Here is an 18,671-nt window from a genome sequence, read left to right as displayed (position 1 = left end):
CTCTTGATAAGTTGTCATTTTGCCAGCATTTATATTGCAAAACAATCTATAGCAGGGGTGTTTGAACTATAGCTTGTGGGGCAAATATGTCTTGCTTCTTGTTTTTTAAATTAACTTTCATTTGTTCATAGATACACCTAATGTTCTGCAATGGCATATTTTAATGGATATGACAGAGAGAGGCTATATGTTCCCAAATAAAATATTTACTAACTGGCCTTTTACTGAAATAGTTTACCAACTGCTGTTCTATAGGCATTGACTTAAACATTTCTTAGGTGACTCCTGAGGAAGGGCACCAGAAATATGTCCAGGATTTGTAGAAGAGGTAGGTATTGCATGCTCTCTTAAAATTGCTGAATTAATAATACAAGCTAAGAAACCTAGCCTCACTGGCCTCCTGAAGCCTTCATTGTGTTGACTTAAGTGACTATATGACTTGTTTCCTGTTGTCTTTTATGAGTCAGAACAGAGACCTTATCCCCTCCACTCCCTGTCATAAATGCCTTAGAGCCTGGACTTAGATCTCAGCTTAATGGATTTTATCCCCACCTTCCCCCTTTAACTTCAAGGTCTACATCTGTGCCAAGTAGGGGAAGAGGGAGATAACTCCAAGGGCTGCTGTGGCCTGATCCAGATTCCTTTGATCACTAAGCATTTCTGAGGAAACTGTAGCTTGTGGCTCCTCCCTTCTCCCTGTTGGTTGCTTCTACTTGGCTAAGCCTGGGGTGCAGTCTGTGGGGGAAGCTCCTGTGTCTAGGCACCCTTAAGTACTTACACTGGTTTATAACCCAGACTTTGCCCCACCAGCTCAGTCTTTGAAGGTTCTCCTCTCTGGACCCTGCTCCAGACACTTTAAATCCAGGAAAGAAAAATGTATCAAGCCTGCCTAGAGAAGAGCATTCACTTCTAGCCAAGATCTCATCACAAAGTAAGGATATTAGGTGGTGGAACCGCTATCATACCTGTCTCCTTCCTATACCTGGGTCTGGTGGGTAGATGCAGTCCTTTCCAAAGAAGTATAGAGTTCTATACCTTTTCTCCAAAATTAGTCTGTACCCATTTTTTACTTATACTTTGGTATAAGTTTTGAAACCTCTTTCTCTTCTACTCTTCATGTAAATAATATGTTGTTTCCATGGAATACCAGTTATGTAAATTTATAGATCTGAGAAGGTCAATATCTAGTTCAAGGCCCTCATTGTACAAATGGAGAAGCTGAAGACAGGAAAAAAGAAGAGCCTGGGTCAAGGGCACATGGTTGGTTACTGCCAGAGCAAACCAGGGCTGGCATCTAGGTCATTTGACTCAGACTAGTCATTTTTCACTACCTTCTCTTTCAGCAGGAATAAGGAAAAACATTGGTTTAAAAAAATCCAGACTCCAGTTTTACTCAGAAATTTTAGGGCCCATTTGCCTTTTTTTCAGTTTATTTTTTAATTTAATATTTCCAAATCTTCTGGGTCTTCTTAGGTTTAGGATACTGACCTATGTTAATCCAGACTATCTTTTAGCTACATTTGGTCTCCTTGATGGAAAATGCTGGGAATACAGTCCTGGGTTTTCACTCTAGGAGTTGCTAGAAATGGCAGAGTTAGAGTTAATGTACATTAAAAAAAATCTAGCAGCGACTGGCACACAATAGGCACATAATTTTGAAGTCATTTTCCTTATCTCAAAAAGTTTCTCTATTTCTCCCTATAGCACAGTATGGTAATGTGGTGGCTAAAAGTCTAGATGGATCCAGTAAAATGCCCCCTCCCCTTTTACTTCCTAACAATGTGACCTTGAATAAGTTTCCTTCTGTCTCAGAGCCTGCTTTTTTTAGGTGTAAAATAAGAAGAATTAGAATAATTGTTTCACTGGGTGGTCATGAGACTTAAAGAATGTATGTAAAGTTTATAGCATAGGGCCTGGTATGTAGAAAGCTCTTCATTTTTTAAAGATTTTATTTTTTTATTTATTCATGAGATACAGAGATTGAGAGAGAGAGAGAGAGAGAGAGAGGCAGAAACACAGGCAGAGGGAGAAGCAGGCTCCATGCAGGGAAGCCCGACATGGGACTTGATCCTGGGGTCTCCAGGATCACGCCCTGTGCTGAAGGTGGCACTAAACCACTGAGCCATGCTGGCTGCCTGAAAGCTCTTCATTTTATTGCCAGTTTCATCCTTCTCTATTACCAAGAAACCATGGCCTTAGAATAACAGGAAGGACTGATAACTGTGCTTCACAGCAAAAGGAAAAAAATTTGATGGGGGTGAGGGCCCTTCCCACATCTAATAACTCTTGCAAAGGGCCCCATTTCTTAAACAGAGCTGCTGGAATCTGTCTGTGAGCTTTGGCTGACCACACTGGCAGTACATTCTCCTTCCCCTTTCAGCAAAGACCAACTATCAAGCTTTGATAAGCAAAAATGTAGCCCACCCCCCTGTAATTCCTCCTGAGATCGTAACAGGGATTTGAAAAATACCTGGATATGGTAAAAGAACCATCCCAGGTTTTGTACCAAACCAGGCCAAACAAGGTATTCCAATAGTTTGGTTTGGGGGAAAAAAAAGGCACCCAGTACCACCCTCTTCTATTCACTCCACTGCAGTAACACCAATCAGATTAGAACGTTGGGCTTTATGAGAAAGACTCTGCAACTCAGGATACTGACTGAGCAGGGTTGGCTGACTCATGCTGTGGTCTGCAGATCAGCATCACTAGGCTGCTGACATAAATAGGAAGTGTTTATTCTAGCAAAGTTAACCTTGCTTTCCAAGCCCTACTTTGCTTTCATTTCTTTGAAAAGAAAACCTGTATTTGGCTGGGCTTAGGGGAGTCCTAGGCCACTGGGAAAGTGTCAGAGAGGGTGGAGGAAGCTTGGCTGGGTGTGCAGGGAAGTTAAAGTGAACAGAACAATAGGCTCCTTTCATTCCTCTCACCAAAATGCCCAGGACCACACTGGTTTAACTGCTTCAGATACTCATGGAGTTGTGTACAGTAGTTAATTTTCTTATTGAAATAATGTGCTCATTTTCTGCCTCACAAATTGAAGAATTTATTGAGATTATGGATCTGAGGACTACATAAAAGAGAACCTCAAACACTTAGAAACAACTACTTGGTTTCATGTTTTAAGATCCAAACTGGCATAGAATAAGCCAATAAATGATAGCTGAACCAAACTATCAGCTTAGAATCTAAATTATTTATCATGCTTAATGTCTAAATAGCAGATATATTTTAGAAAACATGGGTTCATATTCTGGCTTTGCCAGTAACTGGCTGATTGACTTTGAGCAAATCCTTTTACCTCTCTGCCTCAGTTTTCTATATGTCACATCAAGGAGTTGAAAAAAGATGATTTCTGAAAGTCTTTATGGATGTATGAATCTATAACACTTTTGATCTTTACACTAAGCATCTATTGTATTCCAAGATCTTTGCTATGGGCTCAAATCTGTCATTTTGTTTGAACTTCAAACAATCCTGTGAGATAAATATTTGCATTTTTAGATGAGAAAACTGAGGCTCACGTAGGTAAAAGTGATTTACTGAAAGATCACATAGCTATTACAGGCAAGAAGAAGGATTTAAGTCCAGGTATTCTAATCTGAAAGCAGTTGCTTTCATTGATACCACAATTGGGGTATGAGGAAATAAAGCATTCTTATTACTACAAATACCAATATATAGTGGAATCATATTGTCTCAGGAATGGCATGGTGGTGTTATGCTGAACATTATTGCCAAGCCAAGAGATCAGGAATCTTAGGTTCTAGTACTAGCTCTCAGGACCTCAGGTGAGCCCCTTCCCCTCTGGGCCTCAATTTTCTCATCTCTGGCATGCTAAGACACAGTAATAATGATTAAATAATAATATAAATTGTACTTGTACTATCTAGAACCCTTTGGGGCTTTTAACACTCTCCATTTTCCCTCCCAGAAAAGAAAGGCTTATACCTACTGACGGTGAGAAAATCCCTATATGGAATCTATTTTCTAAAGTTTTTATTTAAATTCCAGTTAGTTAACATACATTATATTAGTTTCAGGTTTACAATATAATGATTCAACACTTCCATACAACACCTGGTGCTCATCACAAATGCACTCCTTAATCCCTATCATCCATTTAATTCATCCATGCACCCACCCCGCCTCTGGTAACCACTAATTTGTTCTCTATAGTTAAGAGTCTATATCATGGTTTGCTATTCTCTCTCTCTCTCTCTCTCTCTCTCTCTCTCTCTCTCTCTCTCTCTCTTTCCTCCTTATTTTGTTTTGAGTCACAGAGCATAAAGTCATTAAGAAAGCAGAGAACCAAAAGGTCAATCTTGATGAAGAGTTCTATTAGAAAGGCTGCCAGAATTAGATACTGGATCCCAAGATTAGCTCAGCATTCTTATGTTCAGTTGAGGGATCTTTTGTCTAGAATGAGCCTGTCCAGCCCAGTGTAGCTCAATGCAGAAAGAGAGATGGAAGGAGAGAAAAGAGCATTGTTGCATTAAAGGAACAACTTGCAAATTCTAGGGAAAACAGCAAATGCAAATTGTTATGGGTAATGGAGGCCAGGCTAAAGTGACATTTTGATGAGAGGAAGATGAGGTAAAGGAAGGAGAGGCTTGACTGGCTGCTAACTGACCTTGCTAAGGTTATTTTCAAGTATAATTAAACTATGTCTAATTTAAAGTAGCCCATAAATTCATTCACCCTTTCTTTCTCCCTTTCTCATCTCCATCTCTCCCTCTCTATCTCTATCTCCTCCTCTCCTCCTTTGGGCACCTTTTCATTCTGCCTTTCTTTTCTTTTTCTTTTTTTTTTCTTTTCTTCCTTTTTTTTTTTACGTTCCTCTAGGACTCTTGCTTACCTTACCTACTTTGTTTATTTTATTATTTTTTATCTTTCCCATTTCAGTCTGCCTTTTAAGAATTCCTCCTATAGACTCAGCTGAAAGAAAATAGCCCTGCCCAAATGAAAAGTTTACATAAGGATTTACATCCTTTAGCTCATCAAATTTTCATAGCAAACTAATGAGAGACCCAAAGCAGAGATTACACCATTTAAGAGATCATCTCCATGTATAGCTCAGGCTATTAGCTGACTTGCTCAATGACATGCAACTAATACATGATGATTCCAGAACTAGAACCCATTTTTTCCTATGGTCTGAAAATTTTCAGTTTTACCATTAAATACCCAAGTGATCCTTAAGGAATTTTATGGGCTTTCCTTTTCTTCTGTTCTTATAGTGTATTGTAAAATCAAATAAAAAATGACGATAACAACAATAATAGCAACAACAGATTCAGGTTTAGGAAGAAAAAGAGGAAGTCAGTAATTAGAAACAACGAAAACTAATATTTATCAGGGGGGTATTAAATCCTCAATGCTATCTCATTAAAATACAACTGAAAACAGTGCTCAAACCTAAGTTTATCTGACTTAAAAGTTATGATTTTTTTCATTATATCATGTTGCTTCCAAAGAGACTAAACTCAGCTATATACATGTACCTGTATGCTTAGTATGCGTTACTGTATATAGGAACTTGTGAGTGTGTACATGTGGCTATCTATAAAATGTTAAAGCTTTGTATTCCTGACAAGTTTCATTTCTAAATCTTTTTCCCATCTGTTATAATAATAGCCACTAATACTTTTTGATCGCTCACTCGGGCACTTGGGCACTTATTTGTGTCCTATGCACTTATAGATTTATATTCATATAATCCTCAAAACTACTATGAAATATAGCTAATAGTATTAATTTGATTTCAAAGATGAAAACACTATGTCTAGAGAAATGAAGCAGTTTATCAAGTCACACAAGAATAGTGGGGCCAGGACTGGTTTAGGTAGTCTGATTTCAAACCCTGTGCCCTGGATGCAAAAAGGAGAAGACAATCCTTATGTCCCAAAGGTTTAAGAATTAAAAAGATGGCAGAATCATACTGTATAGTGGGAAGTACTAGGAAAATGCTAGGTAGTATTTTTTCCCAGGTTTTATTGTCTAGCTCTTCTGGTCATTACTCACCGCTTTTGAATGCTTGTTCATTGTATGCTAAAGGTCCATACTGGTTTATTTATACAATATTTTCACATTTATTATGAGCTTCTCTAATAACGAAACTCTTACCTGGGACAGATTTTTCTCTAATTAAGTGAGTTTAAGGCACAATGACTTTTCTGGCATCTTTCTGAAAGGGAAGCTTAAACAAGGTTTATGTTATATCCAGACTTCTATTGAATCAAGGACATCCCTTTCCTGTCGAGGGTTCCAAGGCATTTGTGTTACTTTATGTGGGACTCTATGGAGATGCATGTAAATAAATGCACCTGTGTTTCATCATTGAATGTGAATATTGACAGGTTTTGAAACTTAAATGGATTCTTTGAGAGCTCTTTATATAAAACATTTTTTGTAGTTCTGCATTCTTGAATTTCATTATATTCTCAAACATTCATAACCCCCCAAAAGTAAGAACTCTATAGGGCAGCTCTATTATTTTATAGGTAGGGAAACTCAGGCTCACTAAAGTGAATGCCTAAAGTCACTCTTTGAATCAGTGACAAACTTGAACCAGAGTCAAATGGTGAGAAAATGTATGTTTATGTCACTTTATGGCATTCCAAGCAGTAGCTGTTTATGATATACCTACAGAGCCCCCATAACCATTTTTGGCATTAGATACACAGAGACTGTTAAGACATACAACTTCAAAGAGTTTATAGTCCAATCTGGGAAATAAAGACAGTTCATAAGACAGCTCACAAAAAGGTAACAAAAATACAAAATCTGACTTAATGTAATTGGGTGTTATAGTCTTTCAGAGGATACTGGTATGGAGAACCTACAAGGACTTTTCTGAGGCAGTTAGGATTTAAGTTAGCTCTTAGAGTAGAAATATAGAACATACAATGCGGGGAGACAGTAAAGATAAATAAACTCTAGCCAGGTCGGAGAAGGAGAAGGAAATCAACAGTTATTTTCTGTTATGTTCTAAACACTAATTGTACTGGGATCCTTTCATGTAAGTTTTCTAATTTACTTCTCCAAGATTGACATTATTATATGTATTTTATAAGTAAGAAAACAAGTTTAGAGTGGTTAAGTATTACCCAAGGCTGCACATCTGGTCAATTGGAGATCCAGGTTTGGAAAGAAAAACCCTGGAACGGGTCCTCCTCTATACCAAGGGCTTTCCACCAAATGTCATCTGGAGACAGGGGATTAGTACTTGGGCCACTGCTGAGTGTGTAGAAAGGCCTGAGGCTTTGTAGGGAAGTCTATTTATTCACCAAGGTAAATATCTAGACCTAGCCAGGATAAATATCCGGGAATTTCTTATCCATATGTGAGTCTATGCATATCTTTGACTTTCTATTTTTGATTAATAGTCTCTTATCTCATGTGTTTAGGACTGGTATTTAGTGAAATAAGTTGTATAAATCACTGAACATGGTATTTGGTATATAGTGATCTATCAATGAATGGTAGCTTCCATAATTATTATCACCATCATGGATAATATCAATTTGGTGTATCTCTTCCTATATAAGTATGTATGTCTGTTTCTAGAAGTGATTATAACTACATGTGATTGCATGTTTCAGAGTGTATGTGGATTTCCCAGATATAGCTAAGGTTATGCATATGCATGTTCTCTGTGTATATATGTACGTGAGTGTGCAAGTTTATTTTGTGGAAGGTGGCGTAGTAGTGTGATCAAGAACATAGACATTGAAGTTATACCTTCTGGGCAACAACCCAATTCTACTGATTGTTAATGTGGTCACCTTAGAAAAATTACTTTACACTTCTGCTCTGTAGTTTCTTCTTCTGTAATATAGGGATAATAATGGCCAATGTTTCATAGTGTGGTTATGAGGATTAAATGATTTAATCTATATAAAACACATAGAATACACATGCACACACAGTAATATTGATTTATCATTACAGTGATGATGACTAAAGTAATAAGGCTCTGTGTGACAGTGTGTTTTTATGTGTGGATGCAGGTGTGTGCATTTCTGCTTTTAAATAAGACTACATGAACTTATGTCTGCTTTTAGATAAGACTACATGCACTTATGTATATGTGTATTTATATAATAGTCCATGTTTCTGGGTTTGACTCTGTGTATGATTGACTGAATACTTCATCCCATCCCCAACAGATCTAACCTTTTGGCTGATGTACTGGAGTGAGAGGCTAGAGATTTAATTCTGACTCTGACTCAGGATTGGCCTAATAAAATGAGTTTGTGCATAGCAGAGAGCCGGCAGAGAATATTTCTTCTGAGAAGTTAATATTTCCCTCACATATTCTCACTTTTTTTGTTTCATTATTCATTTTTTGAAGCATAAAACACATGAAGAAAATTGCACAAATGCTAAGTTCATAGCCCAATACATTCCACAAACTGCATACACCATGTAACCAGTATGTAGATCAAGAAACATAACATTACCTAAAAGCCTTTATCCTCTTCTTTTCTCGGTCACTAATCCCTTCCTAAAGGGCAAACACTATCCTGGCTTCTAATAGCATAGATTAGTTTTGCCTGATTTTGTCCTCTACACAAATGAAATCATACAGTATGTATTCTTTTGTATGTTTCTTTCTGCAATATTACATTTGTGAGAGACATATATATATGTTTATTTGTAGTTGTACTTTGTTCATCATCATTGATATATAGCATTCCATTGTATGAATAAAATACATTTTAGTCATTCATCCTAGTGTTCATGAACATTTTGGCTATTTCCGTTTTAGGTCTATGAACAGTCTGATAAATATGTTTCGGTGAGCTCTCATTTGTTTTTAATTCATAGAGCATGGAAAGTAACAACAAAGGAAAAAGAGGCACTGGAAGAGTTGGTGACTTGATTTAGGTACCGAGTGAGTCAGTGGCCTTATCAGGTTTCTGGTACCTGTTTCCTGATTCTTGGGTCAGAGTACATTCTTCCTTTATTTTTTTTTATTTTTTTTAATTAATTTTTATTGGTGTTCAATTTACCAACATATAGAAAAACACCCAGTGCTCACCCCTTCAAGTGTCCACCTCAGTGCCCGTCACCCATTCCCCTCCAACACATGCCCTCCTCCCCTTCCACCACCCCTAGTTCATTTCCCTGAGTTAGGAGTCTTTATGTTCTGTCTCCCTTCCTGATATTTCCCAACATTTCTTCTCCCTTCCTTTATATTCCCTTTCAACATTATTCATATTCCCCAAATGAATGAGAACATACACTGTTTGTCCCTCTCCGATTGACTTATTTCACTCAGCATAATACCCTCCAGTTCCATCCACGTTGAAGCAAATGGTGGGTATTTGTCGTTTCTAATTGCTGAGTAATATTCCATTGTATACATAAACCACATCTTCTTTATCCATTCATCTTTCGATGGACACCGAGGCTCCTTCCACAGTTTGGCTATTGTGGCCATTGCTGATAGAAACATCGGGGTGCAGGTGTCCCGACGTTTCATTGCATCTGAATCTTTGGGGTAAATCCCCAACAGTGCAATTGCCGGGTCGTAGGGCAGGTCTATTTTTAACTCTTTGAGGAACCTCCACACAGTTTTCCAGAGTGGCTGCACCAGTTCACATTCCCACCAACAGTGTAAGAGGGTTCCCTTTTCTCCGCATCCTCTCCAACATTTGTGGTTTCCTGCCTTGTTAATTTTCCCCATTCTCACTGGTGTGAGGTGGTATCTCATTGTGGTTTTGATTTGTATTTCCCTGATGGCAAGTGATGCAGAGCATTTTCTCATGTGCATGTTGGCCATGTCCATGTCTTCCTCTGTGAGATTTCTCTTCATGTCTTTTGCCCATTTCATGATTGGATTGTTTGTTTCTTTGGTGTTGAGTTTAATAAGTTCTTTATAGATTTTGGAAACTAGCCCTTTATCTGATATGTCATTTGCAAATATCTTCTCCCATTCTGTAGGTTGTCTTTGAGTTTTGTTGACTGTATCCTTTGCTGTGCAAAGGCTTCTTATCTTGATGAAGTCCCAATAGTTCATTTTTGCTTTTGTTTCTTTTGCCTTTGTGGATGTATCTTGCAAGAAGTTACTGTGGCCAACTTCAAAAAGGGTGTTGCCTGTGTTCTCCTCTAGGATTTTGATGGAATCTTGTCTCACATTTAGATCTTTCATCCATTTTGAGTTTATCTTTGTGTATGGTGAAAGAGAGTGGTCCAGTTTCATTCTTCTGCATGTGGATGTCCAATTTTCCCAGCACCATTTATTGAAGAGACTGTCTTTCTTCCAATGGATAGTCTTTCCTCCTTTATCGAATATTAGATGACCGTACATTTCAGGGTCCACTTCTGGGTTCTCTATTCTGTTCCATTGATCTGTGTGTCTGTTTTTGTGCCAGTACCACACTGTCTTGATGACCACAGCTTTGTAGTACAACCTGAAATCTGGCATTGTGATGCCCCCAGATATGGTTTTCTTTTTTAAAATTCCCCTGGCTAGTCGGGGTCTTTTCTGATTCCACACAAATCTTAAAATAATTTGTTCTAACTCTCTGAAGAAAGTCCATGGTATTTTGATAGGGATTGCATTAAACGTATAAATTGCCCTGGGTAACATTGACATTTTTACAATATTAATTCTGCCAATCCATGAGCATGGAATATTTTTCCATCTCTTTGTGTCTTCCTCAATTTCTTTAAAAGGAAAATATTTTATTCATTTATTTATTTGAGAGAGAGAGAGAGAGAGAGAGAGAGAGAGAGAGAGCAATTATGAGCAGGAGCAGAGGCAGAGGCAGAAGCAGACTACCCTGATGAGCAGGGAGCTCAACCGGGGGCTTTATCCCAGGACCCTGGGATCATGATCTGAGTTGAAGGCAGACACTTAACTGACTGAACCACCCAAGTGCTCCCAGAATACATTCTCACTTTTACAATGCTGAAGGAACTATATCCACACTTCTAATCTGAAAGAAATGATGCATAATTATAAGTGATTTTTTAACATTGCTCTCCAAAGTCCAATGTACAGATAATTGAATGTTTCTTGAACTGAAAGGGGTCAGGTAAGAGAGAGATTCTGGGCTAATTGTTTTTTTCTTTCTCAAGCACTTGGTTTGGCTCTTGCTTCTTTAGTTTTCCAGACATATGCAAAGCCCTTTTGTTTTCTTTCTTTCATATCAGCAGCTATTCATTTCCCTGTTTCCCAGGGTAATTGGGCCATGGAACCAGGCCACCTCTTCTGGGCTCTTTTGTTGATGCAACCTTTGTGGCCCCAATGGACAGACGGGGCCACTCGAGTCTACTACTTGGGCATCCAGGATGTGCAGTGGAACTATGCTCCCAAGGGAAGAAATGTCATCATGGACAAGCCTCTGGACAATGACACGTATGTTTAATCATTTGTAGAACTATAACCGGAGTTGGAGGGGGGCACTCTTGAGGTCAGAGGGTAGCCTTTTAAAGACCTTTTCTCAGCATGTGTTAGCAGCCAGCTCTTGATCTCCATGGCCATTTATCCAATGGAACACTTGCTGGTAAGAGGGATAGTCAACTCAGGAGACAGCAACTTTTCCTGGAGTCTACTTTTCCAACTGAGGTGCCTTAGCATCTTCAGAGTCCTAAAGGTAATTCCATATTATCTTGATTCTAAAATGTTATCTACAATGATTTCAAAAAAGAAAAAAATGTGAAATATATACAGTATTTATAAGATGTGTGTGATGGAACCATGCTCTCATAGTTGAGTGGAACTACATTGATTTTGGATATGTGAAAATGTGAAAAAATATGGTAAGCCTCAGAATCAAGGAAGTAACAGTAATAGTCACCACTTACATAATATTCTCTCCGTGACAGTCACCATATTAGAAATTTGTATATTTTGGCTTGCCTAATTCTCACAAAAGCTCTAGGAGGTGAGTATGATATCCTCATCTTATAGATGAGAAAACAGATTCAGGGAGATCAAATGACCTGCCCAAGTCCTACAGCTAGTAAATGGAAAAGCTGGAATTTAAACCTGGGTAATGTTGATAAGCTGGTACTGTCCTCACCATTCTGCCTTTCACAGATTCCATAAGTTCAACCTTTCTTAATCTTAGAGCCTTCCTGGTGCTCCACAAATGTCTGTTGAAAACAAAAATAATGTATTAAAGGATCTTTTGAGATATTGAATTACTTTGGTCTCTAAAGCCTCGGAATTTTCCAAAGTTGACTATAGTATCTCAGAGCTCTCTAGGAAGAATTAGAGTAGGAAAGCAGCTATCTTTTATTGACAAATTACCTTCCTATCCATCTATTTTGGAGTAACAGAGTCTTTTTATTAAAGGTGTCCTTGAGGAATAACTTAATTATCTTCCATCTCTAATACTTTGAAATAATAGTTAACATTTTTAAGCTTTTACTATTTTCCATGCACTGTCCTAAGCTCCTTATGTATTTTAATTTTTTTAAATCACCAGTATCAATTATCTGAACTTAGTACCATGATTATGTCCATTTTGCAGATGGGGAAATTGTGCATAAAGAAGTTAAGTAACTTGCTTCAAGTCCCACAGATTTGGAAGTGACAATATGGGCATTTAATCAAGTCTGCCTGGCTCCAGAACTGGTGATCTCAACCACTATGCTATAAGATCTCTCATATATAGCAAGATGATACAAGGTCAGGCTATATGGGTTGGAAGTTGATCACTTAAAAAGAGTCAGTCCATATTTGGTTGTCTCCCCATTACTATATATTAGGTTGAACTGTGTAAAATTGTCTTTTTTGTAGGTGAAAAGTGGTCAAATATCAGCAATTTTATATGCCTTAATTTAATTCTTCTCATTTTCTAACAGCTTCTAAACTTTTGTGTTTTGATCAGTACAATTTCATTTTCCTTTGTTCTGCCCTAAACAAAAATATATATTTTTTGTCAGCTTCTAGAAAAATAGCTCTCCAAAGGTTTGAAGACTGTGAGAAAATTGTCAGTCTTTCTTTTCTTCCTTCCTAGAGTAGCTTCCAGCTTCCTAAAATCTGACAAGAACCGGATAGGGAGCAACTACAAGAAGACCATTTACAAGGAATACAGAGATGGCTCATACATGGATGAAATGGTCCAGCCTGCTTGGTTGGGCTTCTTGGGGCCAGTGTTGCAGGCTGAGGTGGGAGATGTCATCCTTATCCACCTGAAGAATTTTGCCACTCGTCCCTATACCATCCATCCCCATGGTGTTTTCTATGAAAAGGACTCAGAAGGTAAATCAGATCAGGCTTTTTTCCTCCTGTCCGCAACAAATATTACATTTCTTTTACTATAATTTGAGAGAGAGGAGCTGGGAATGAGAATAGTCTTTTTTTTCTCCTTATTGATCTGAGGTGGCAGGGGCACTCCCAGAAAAACGGGTAACTAATGTTATCACTTCTGCTATTCATCCACTGTGACTTTGGGCAAGCCACTTCCCCCTCTCTGGGCTTCATATTCTTCAATAGGTATATGGAGATTTAATCTGCCTTTTATCACAAAGAATTACTTGAATGACATTTCCATAAAATATTCGATTGTGCTTTGGAAAGAGAAGAGTGTGCTATGAATGTAAGGAAATATTATTCTAGTGTCACAGTCTTCTGACACTCCATTTCTTTCCTTAAGAGGAAATTCAGTTTACTAATTTGTATCTCCCATCCAATGGCCTATAATAATGACACAACAGTGAGTGACAGGATTAGAAAGGGAATCCAGGTTTTGACTGGGCCACTAATTCCCTGTATAGCCCTGGAAAAGTTATTTTTTCCTCAGTTTTCTCCTCCATAAAATGGATACATGGACCAATTGATCATTAAGTTGGTTTCATTTTTTTCAATTTTAATTCTAATATAGTTAACATACAATGTTATATTAGTTTCAGATATACAATATAGTGATTCAACAATTCCATACCTCACACGGTGCTCATCATAAGTGCCCTCCTTAATCTTCACCACTTATTTCACTCATCTTCCTACCCACCCGCCCTCTGGTAACCATCAGTTTGTTCTCTATAGCTAAGAGTCTGTTTCTTGTTTGTCACTTTTTCTCCCTTTGCTCATTTGTTTTATTTCTTAAATTCTATATGTGAGTGAAATTATATGGTATTTGTCTTTCTCTGACTGACTTAGTTTGCTTAGCATAGTACTCTGTAGCTCCACTCATGTCATTGCAAATGGCAAGATTTAATTCTTTTTTTATGGCTGAATAATGTGTGTGTATATATATATATATATACACACATACATATACATTATTATACACATTTTATATACATATGTATATATATACATTATTATAAACATATATGTGTGTGTACATAATAGTAATGTACACACACACATATATAATGGAAGCAGCCCAAGTATCCATTCATTGATGGATCACATCTCCTTATCCATTCATCAAGGAATGGACATTTGGACTGCTTCCATAATTTGGCTATTGTAAATAATGTTGCTATAACATAGGATTGTATGTATCTTTTGAATTAGTATTTTTGTATTCTTTGGCATAGATACCCAGGGATATGATTACTGAATCACAGGGTAGTTGTATTTTTACTGTTCAGAGGAACTAAGTTGGCTTTAGATTGGAATTCTATAATTGTCTGCTTTCTGTTTTCCAAAGTTAGTGCTTGAAGGGGGGAATTCTGTTTTCTTTCTCACTTCTATGCCACTGGTTTTGTACTAGCATACTATTAGATTGGGCTATTGACGCATTTTCCATGGCCACAGCTCCTCCAATGGCTGTCACCTCTCCACCCATTATTGATGTGAGTCTGGGGTTCTTTGGCTGGATATTACCTGACTGCATTGTCTTCAGATTGTGAGGAACACTATGCCGCATGTCAGCCTCCTCTTGGCTTCTCTGTCTGCCAGACTCCCTCTCACTAACTCAGACTGAGCATGTGCAATTTCACTTTCTAGGCTCCCTATACCCAGATGGCTCCTCTGGTCAACTAAAAGCTGATGACTCTGTTCCCCCGGGAGGCAGCCACATTTACAACTGGACCATTCCAGAAGGCCATGCACCCACTGATGCTGACCCAGCATGCCTCACCTGGATCTACCATTCTCATGTAGATGCTCCACGAGACATTGCGACTGGCCTCATTGGACCCCTTATCACTTGTAAAAGAGGTACAGGCCCAATGAGTGAGCTATTGAGATGCAGGGTGGGATATCTACAGGAAAAAGTGATATAATTGAATCACCTACATATTAAGCAACAACCTGAAGAGGTGTTCATTCAGCTCCCTTGTTTATTAGGAGGAATAAACCCTGCTAAACTTTTTTCCACTATTTTTTTATTTCATTATCTTTTAAAACTTTAATACTTTCTTATTTTAAAATCTTGAATTAATAATGATGGGAGTCAAATCACATAAAAATAAGGTATATAATTGGAGTTTAAGTGTGGTTAGGATCAAAAGTGTACCCATCAGGATTTGGGGAGAATTGGGGACTTTGTTGGAAATATGGTATGTTTAAGTATTGTCAGACCTGGAAGACCTGGGTGTTACAAGAGTGTGGTCCCATTAAAGCTCTGGGTTGATGACACAAGCAAAGATGGGGGGAGGGAATTATTCTAGATCCCGTATGTCCAATCTTCTAGTCCTAGGCTCAACTGAATTGGGTTTAACTGGGGAAATAAACATTTGGAAATAGAAATTAGGAGCATAAGGCCTTATTTTCTTTGCTGTTGCCAACAGACTCTTAAGGAATCCTCTCTTCCTATTTATTTTTTATGAGTACACCTTGCAGGTTACTGTTGTTAAGGAGAGAAGGCTCTCAAGGGCACCTTTCTTATTTACTCTAGGAACGCTGGATGGGAATTCCCCTCCTCAGCGGAAGGATGTGGATAATGATTTCTTCCTGTTCTTCAGTGTGGTAGATGAGAACCTTAGCTGGCATATTGATGAGAACATTGCCACTTACTGCTCAGATCCTACCTCGGTAGACAAAGAAGATGAGGCCTTTCAGGAAAGCAATAGGATGCATGGTAAGCTGGGGGAGCTGACTTATATGTCACACCATGACAGTAAAGAGTGATGAAGGGTTTCCATTGGGCTTAGCATTTGGTGAGTAATTTCATGTATCTCAGAAGAACTAAGAGTAGTAGATACCTTTTCTCTGTTTTACCTATGAGGGAAATGAGGCTTCCGGATTACATAACAGATAAACCGCACAGGCTGTGCTCTTGCCATTAGGTACTTTGCCTCCTAATGTGTAATAGTCTAAGTTATTGATTCTAAAGCCACATACTTTATGGTGTCTCTCAGGGTGAGGATTGCCCACTGATATATTTAGTCAACATTTCTTTGTCCTAAAAAGGATGGGAAAACTACCCACTTTGTGAGGAAAAATGGTTGGCTATAAGGAAGTTGATCATCTTAATTAAATTAAAAAAAAACTAAGGACATAAAAGCCCTGAGGCATGAGCAGATAACTGATTTCAGTAATAAAATCAAGTAAATTTTATTTTTGCTTAATTAAGAAAAGGATTTAATGCCCTTTGGTGTAGAGATGGTCTCAAAGCCAGGCAGTTCCAAGGGAATGTGGAAACTCAGAGGGAAGATGTAGGGATGGCTTGGACAGTTAAAATTTCTCTTAGGTTTTACACCAATTACCTTTGATAACCATGGTAATTAGCTAACTTGAAAATTGTCCTGTGGAAATTTCAGAAGGAACTTGGCCTGGAAGTAAAGAATTGCTTGCAAAATAGACCCCATTCATTAGAAAGCTTCCTCAGATTACTGGGTTGGAATCTTGATTCTTCTACTTAACAGCTCTGTGAGCTTAGGAGAGAAGTAACTTCACTTCTCTGAGCCTTGGTCTTCTCATTGTTTGCTTGAGATAAATGACATCTGCTTATTTTCCAGGGCTGTTTATGGCATCTTAAATAAAATAAGGTATATGATCAGCACAGTGTGCTTTTAAAAAATTCATCTAAATGTCACCTATTAATATTGTCAGATGGCAAATCTTCTCTCATCACACTTTACTTTTCTAATTCTGATATTTTCTTTGGATTTTCTTTTGCAGCAATCAATGGCTTTGTGTTTGGGAACTTACCAGATCTAAGCATGTGTGCACAGAAGCGTGTGGCCTGGCACTTGTTTGGCATGGGCAATGAAGTAGATGTCCACACAGCTTTCTTCCATGGACAAATCCTAACTATCCGGGGCCACCGCACTGATGTGGCTCACATCTTTCCAGCCACTTTTGTGACAGCTGAGATGGTGCCCCGGGAACCTGGCACCTGGTTGATTAGCTGTCAAGTGAATAGTCACTTTCGAGGTGAGATCCAACATCTTTGACCCTTAAGGTAGAGAAGGGAGATGACATTAATGATCATCAGGAGCCTGGAGCCGTAAGATATGTCTTTCAGATGAGACACCTAGGTATAAGGTATCAAATACTAGTTTGGAATTCTGGGACCTAGCCAGATTTTTCCCAGCTGAGCTGTTAATTTTCAGGGTGACCTCAGGGACATCTCCCTGGGTTTTATCTTCCCCATCTCTAACATAAGATGTTATAGAGATGGATAAGCAGACTTTTAAGTTGTCCTTCTTTGCTCCAAATTCTAAGGAATTAAGACCTGGAGGTATTTGCAGCTTATTTAACAGGACGTAAAGGAGATATTAAAGTATAAAGCTTATTTGGGAGATCATAGAGTATTGTGGGCAAGTAGTGACACTCCAGTTGGGACCCAATAGTAACTAAGGTAGAAATTTTGGTTTTTAGAGGGAAAATTATTGCAGTAATAGCATAGTATATTGAGGAGCAGCAGAAGAGAGGAGGAATATATGAGGCAATGAAGAGAGTACTAGACAAGTGATTAGAAGATTTGAGTTATTGTCTCAGCTCTGTGAAAAAATAGGGCTTTGAAAAAGTCCCTTCCCATGTATAGACCTAATTTGCCACATCCATAAATTGAGGGGTTTAATCTAAATAGTCTCTAAGGTCCTTGTCAGCTCTTAACTTTCTAGAATTATTTGATATATGATAAATTAGGTAGATGTCAGGAAAGTATTATGAGTATATGAAAGTATATTTGAGTTATAGACTAATAGGATAATGAGTCTGTGGTGATAGGTTTGACCAATAGAGGCCACTTACCCATGTTCCATCATCCAGGGCCTGCCCTTGGTCCCAAAGTTACCTGAATAAGAGAGTACGAATGAATATGGATGGAAGTTATGGATGCAGCATAAGAATGAAATAAGTATGGGCATTAGGGCCAACCAGATAAGCCTGAATTCAAATTTTGGTTCTACCAATTATTTAACTTTGATAATTCATATAACTTCTCTGAAAGAATAAAACGAACATTCAAATTTATAGTTAAAAGATAGATTAAGTCTTATCTTCACCCCTGACTAGCTGTGCAATCTTGAGGAAGTTACTTAACCTCTCTGATCTTTAGTTTTTTCATGTGCAAAGGGGACATTAAAAGTCTGTTTCACATGGTGGTTATGAAGATTGAAGGATGTAACATATTTAAAGCACTTGGCACAGAGCTTGGATATAATACATATTAAAATTAATATTATTTCTCCCCCTTTTTCTTACTTCAAATTTCTAATTTACAAATTTCAAATTTCCTTGGGATGATGTGAGACTCAAATGTGATAGTATACCTGAATGAGCTCTATAAGTTGTCAAGCAAATATAA

At 38.0% G+C, this 18,671-nt stretch overlaps 1 protein-coding gene across 2 annotated transcripts in view; it reads left to right on the top strand.

Moving 5' to 3' along the window:
• Positions 1-746: 746 nt before the first annotated feature.
• Positions 747-18,671, top strand: part of HEPH (hephaestin) — a 106,905-nt gene continuing 88,980 nt past the window's right edge. For both annotated transcript variants that reach the window (XM_041742279.1, XM_041742280.1), the window contains exons 1-6: positions 747-931; positions 11,190-11,368; positions 12,978-13,222; positions 14,921-15,133; positions 15,813-15,995; positions 17,039-17,293. In XM_041742279.1, coding sequence (XP_041598213.1) covers positions 11,202-11,368; positions 12,978-13,222; positions 14,921-15,133; positions 15,813-15,995; positions 17,039-17,293 — 1,063 coding nt within the window. In that variant the 5' untranslated portion in view covers positions 747-931; positions 11,190-11,201. The remainder of the gene's footprint in view (positions 932-11,189; positions 11,369-12,977; positions 13,223-14,920; positions 15,134-15,812; positions 15,996-17,038; positions 17,294-18,671) is intronic.

This window comes from Vulpes lagopus, chromosome X (genome assembly GCF_018345385.1).
Source record: "Vulpes lagopus strain Blue_001 chromosome X, ASM1834538v1, whole genome shotgun sequence".
In the NCBI taxonomy this organism is placed as follows: Eukaryota; Metazoa; Chordata; class Mammalia; order Carnivora; family Canidae; genus Vulpes; species Vulpes lagopus.
This window is presented reverse-complemented; position numbering and strand designations above follow the sequence as displayed.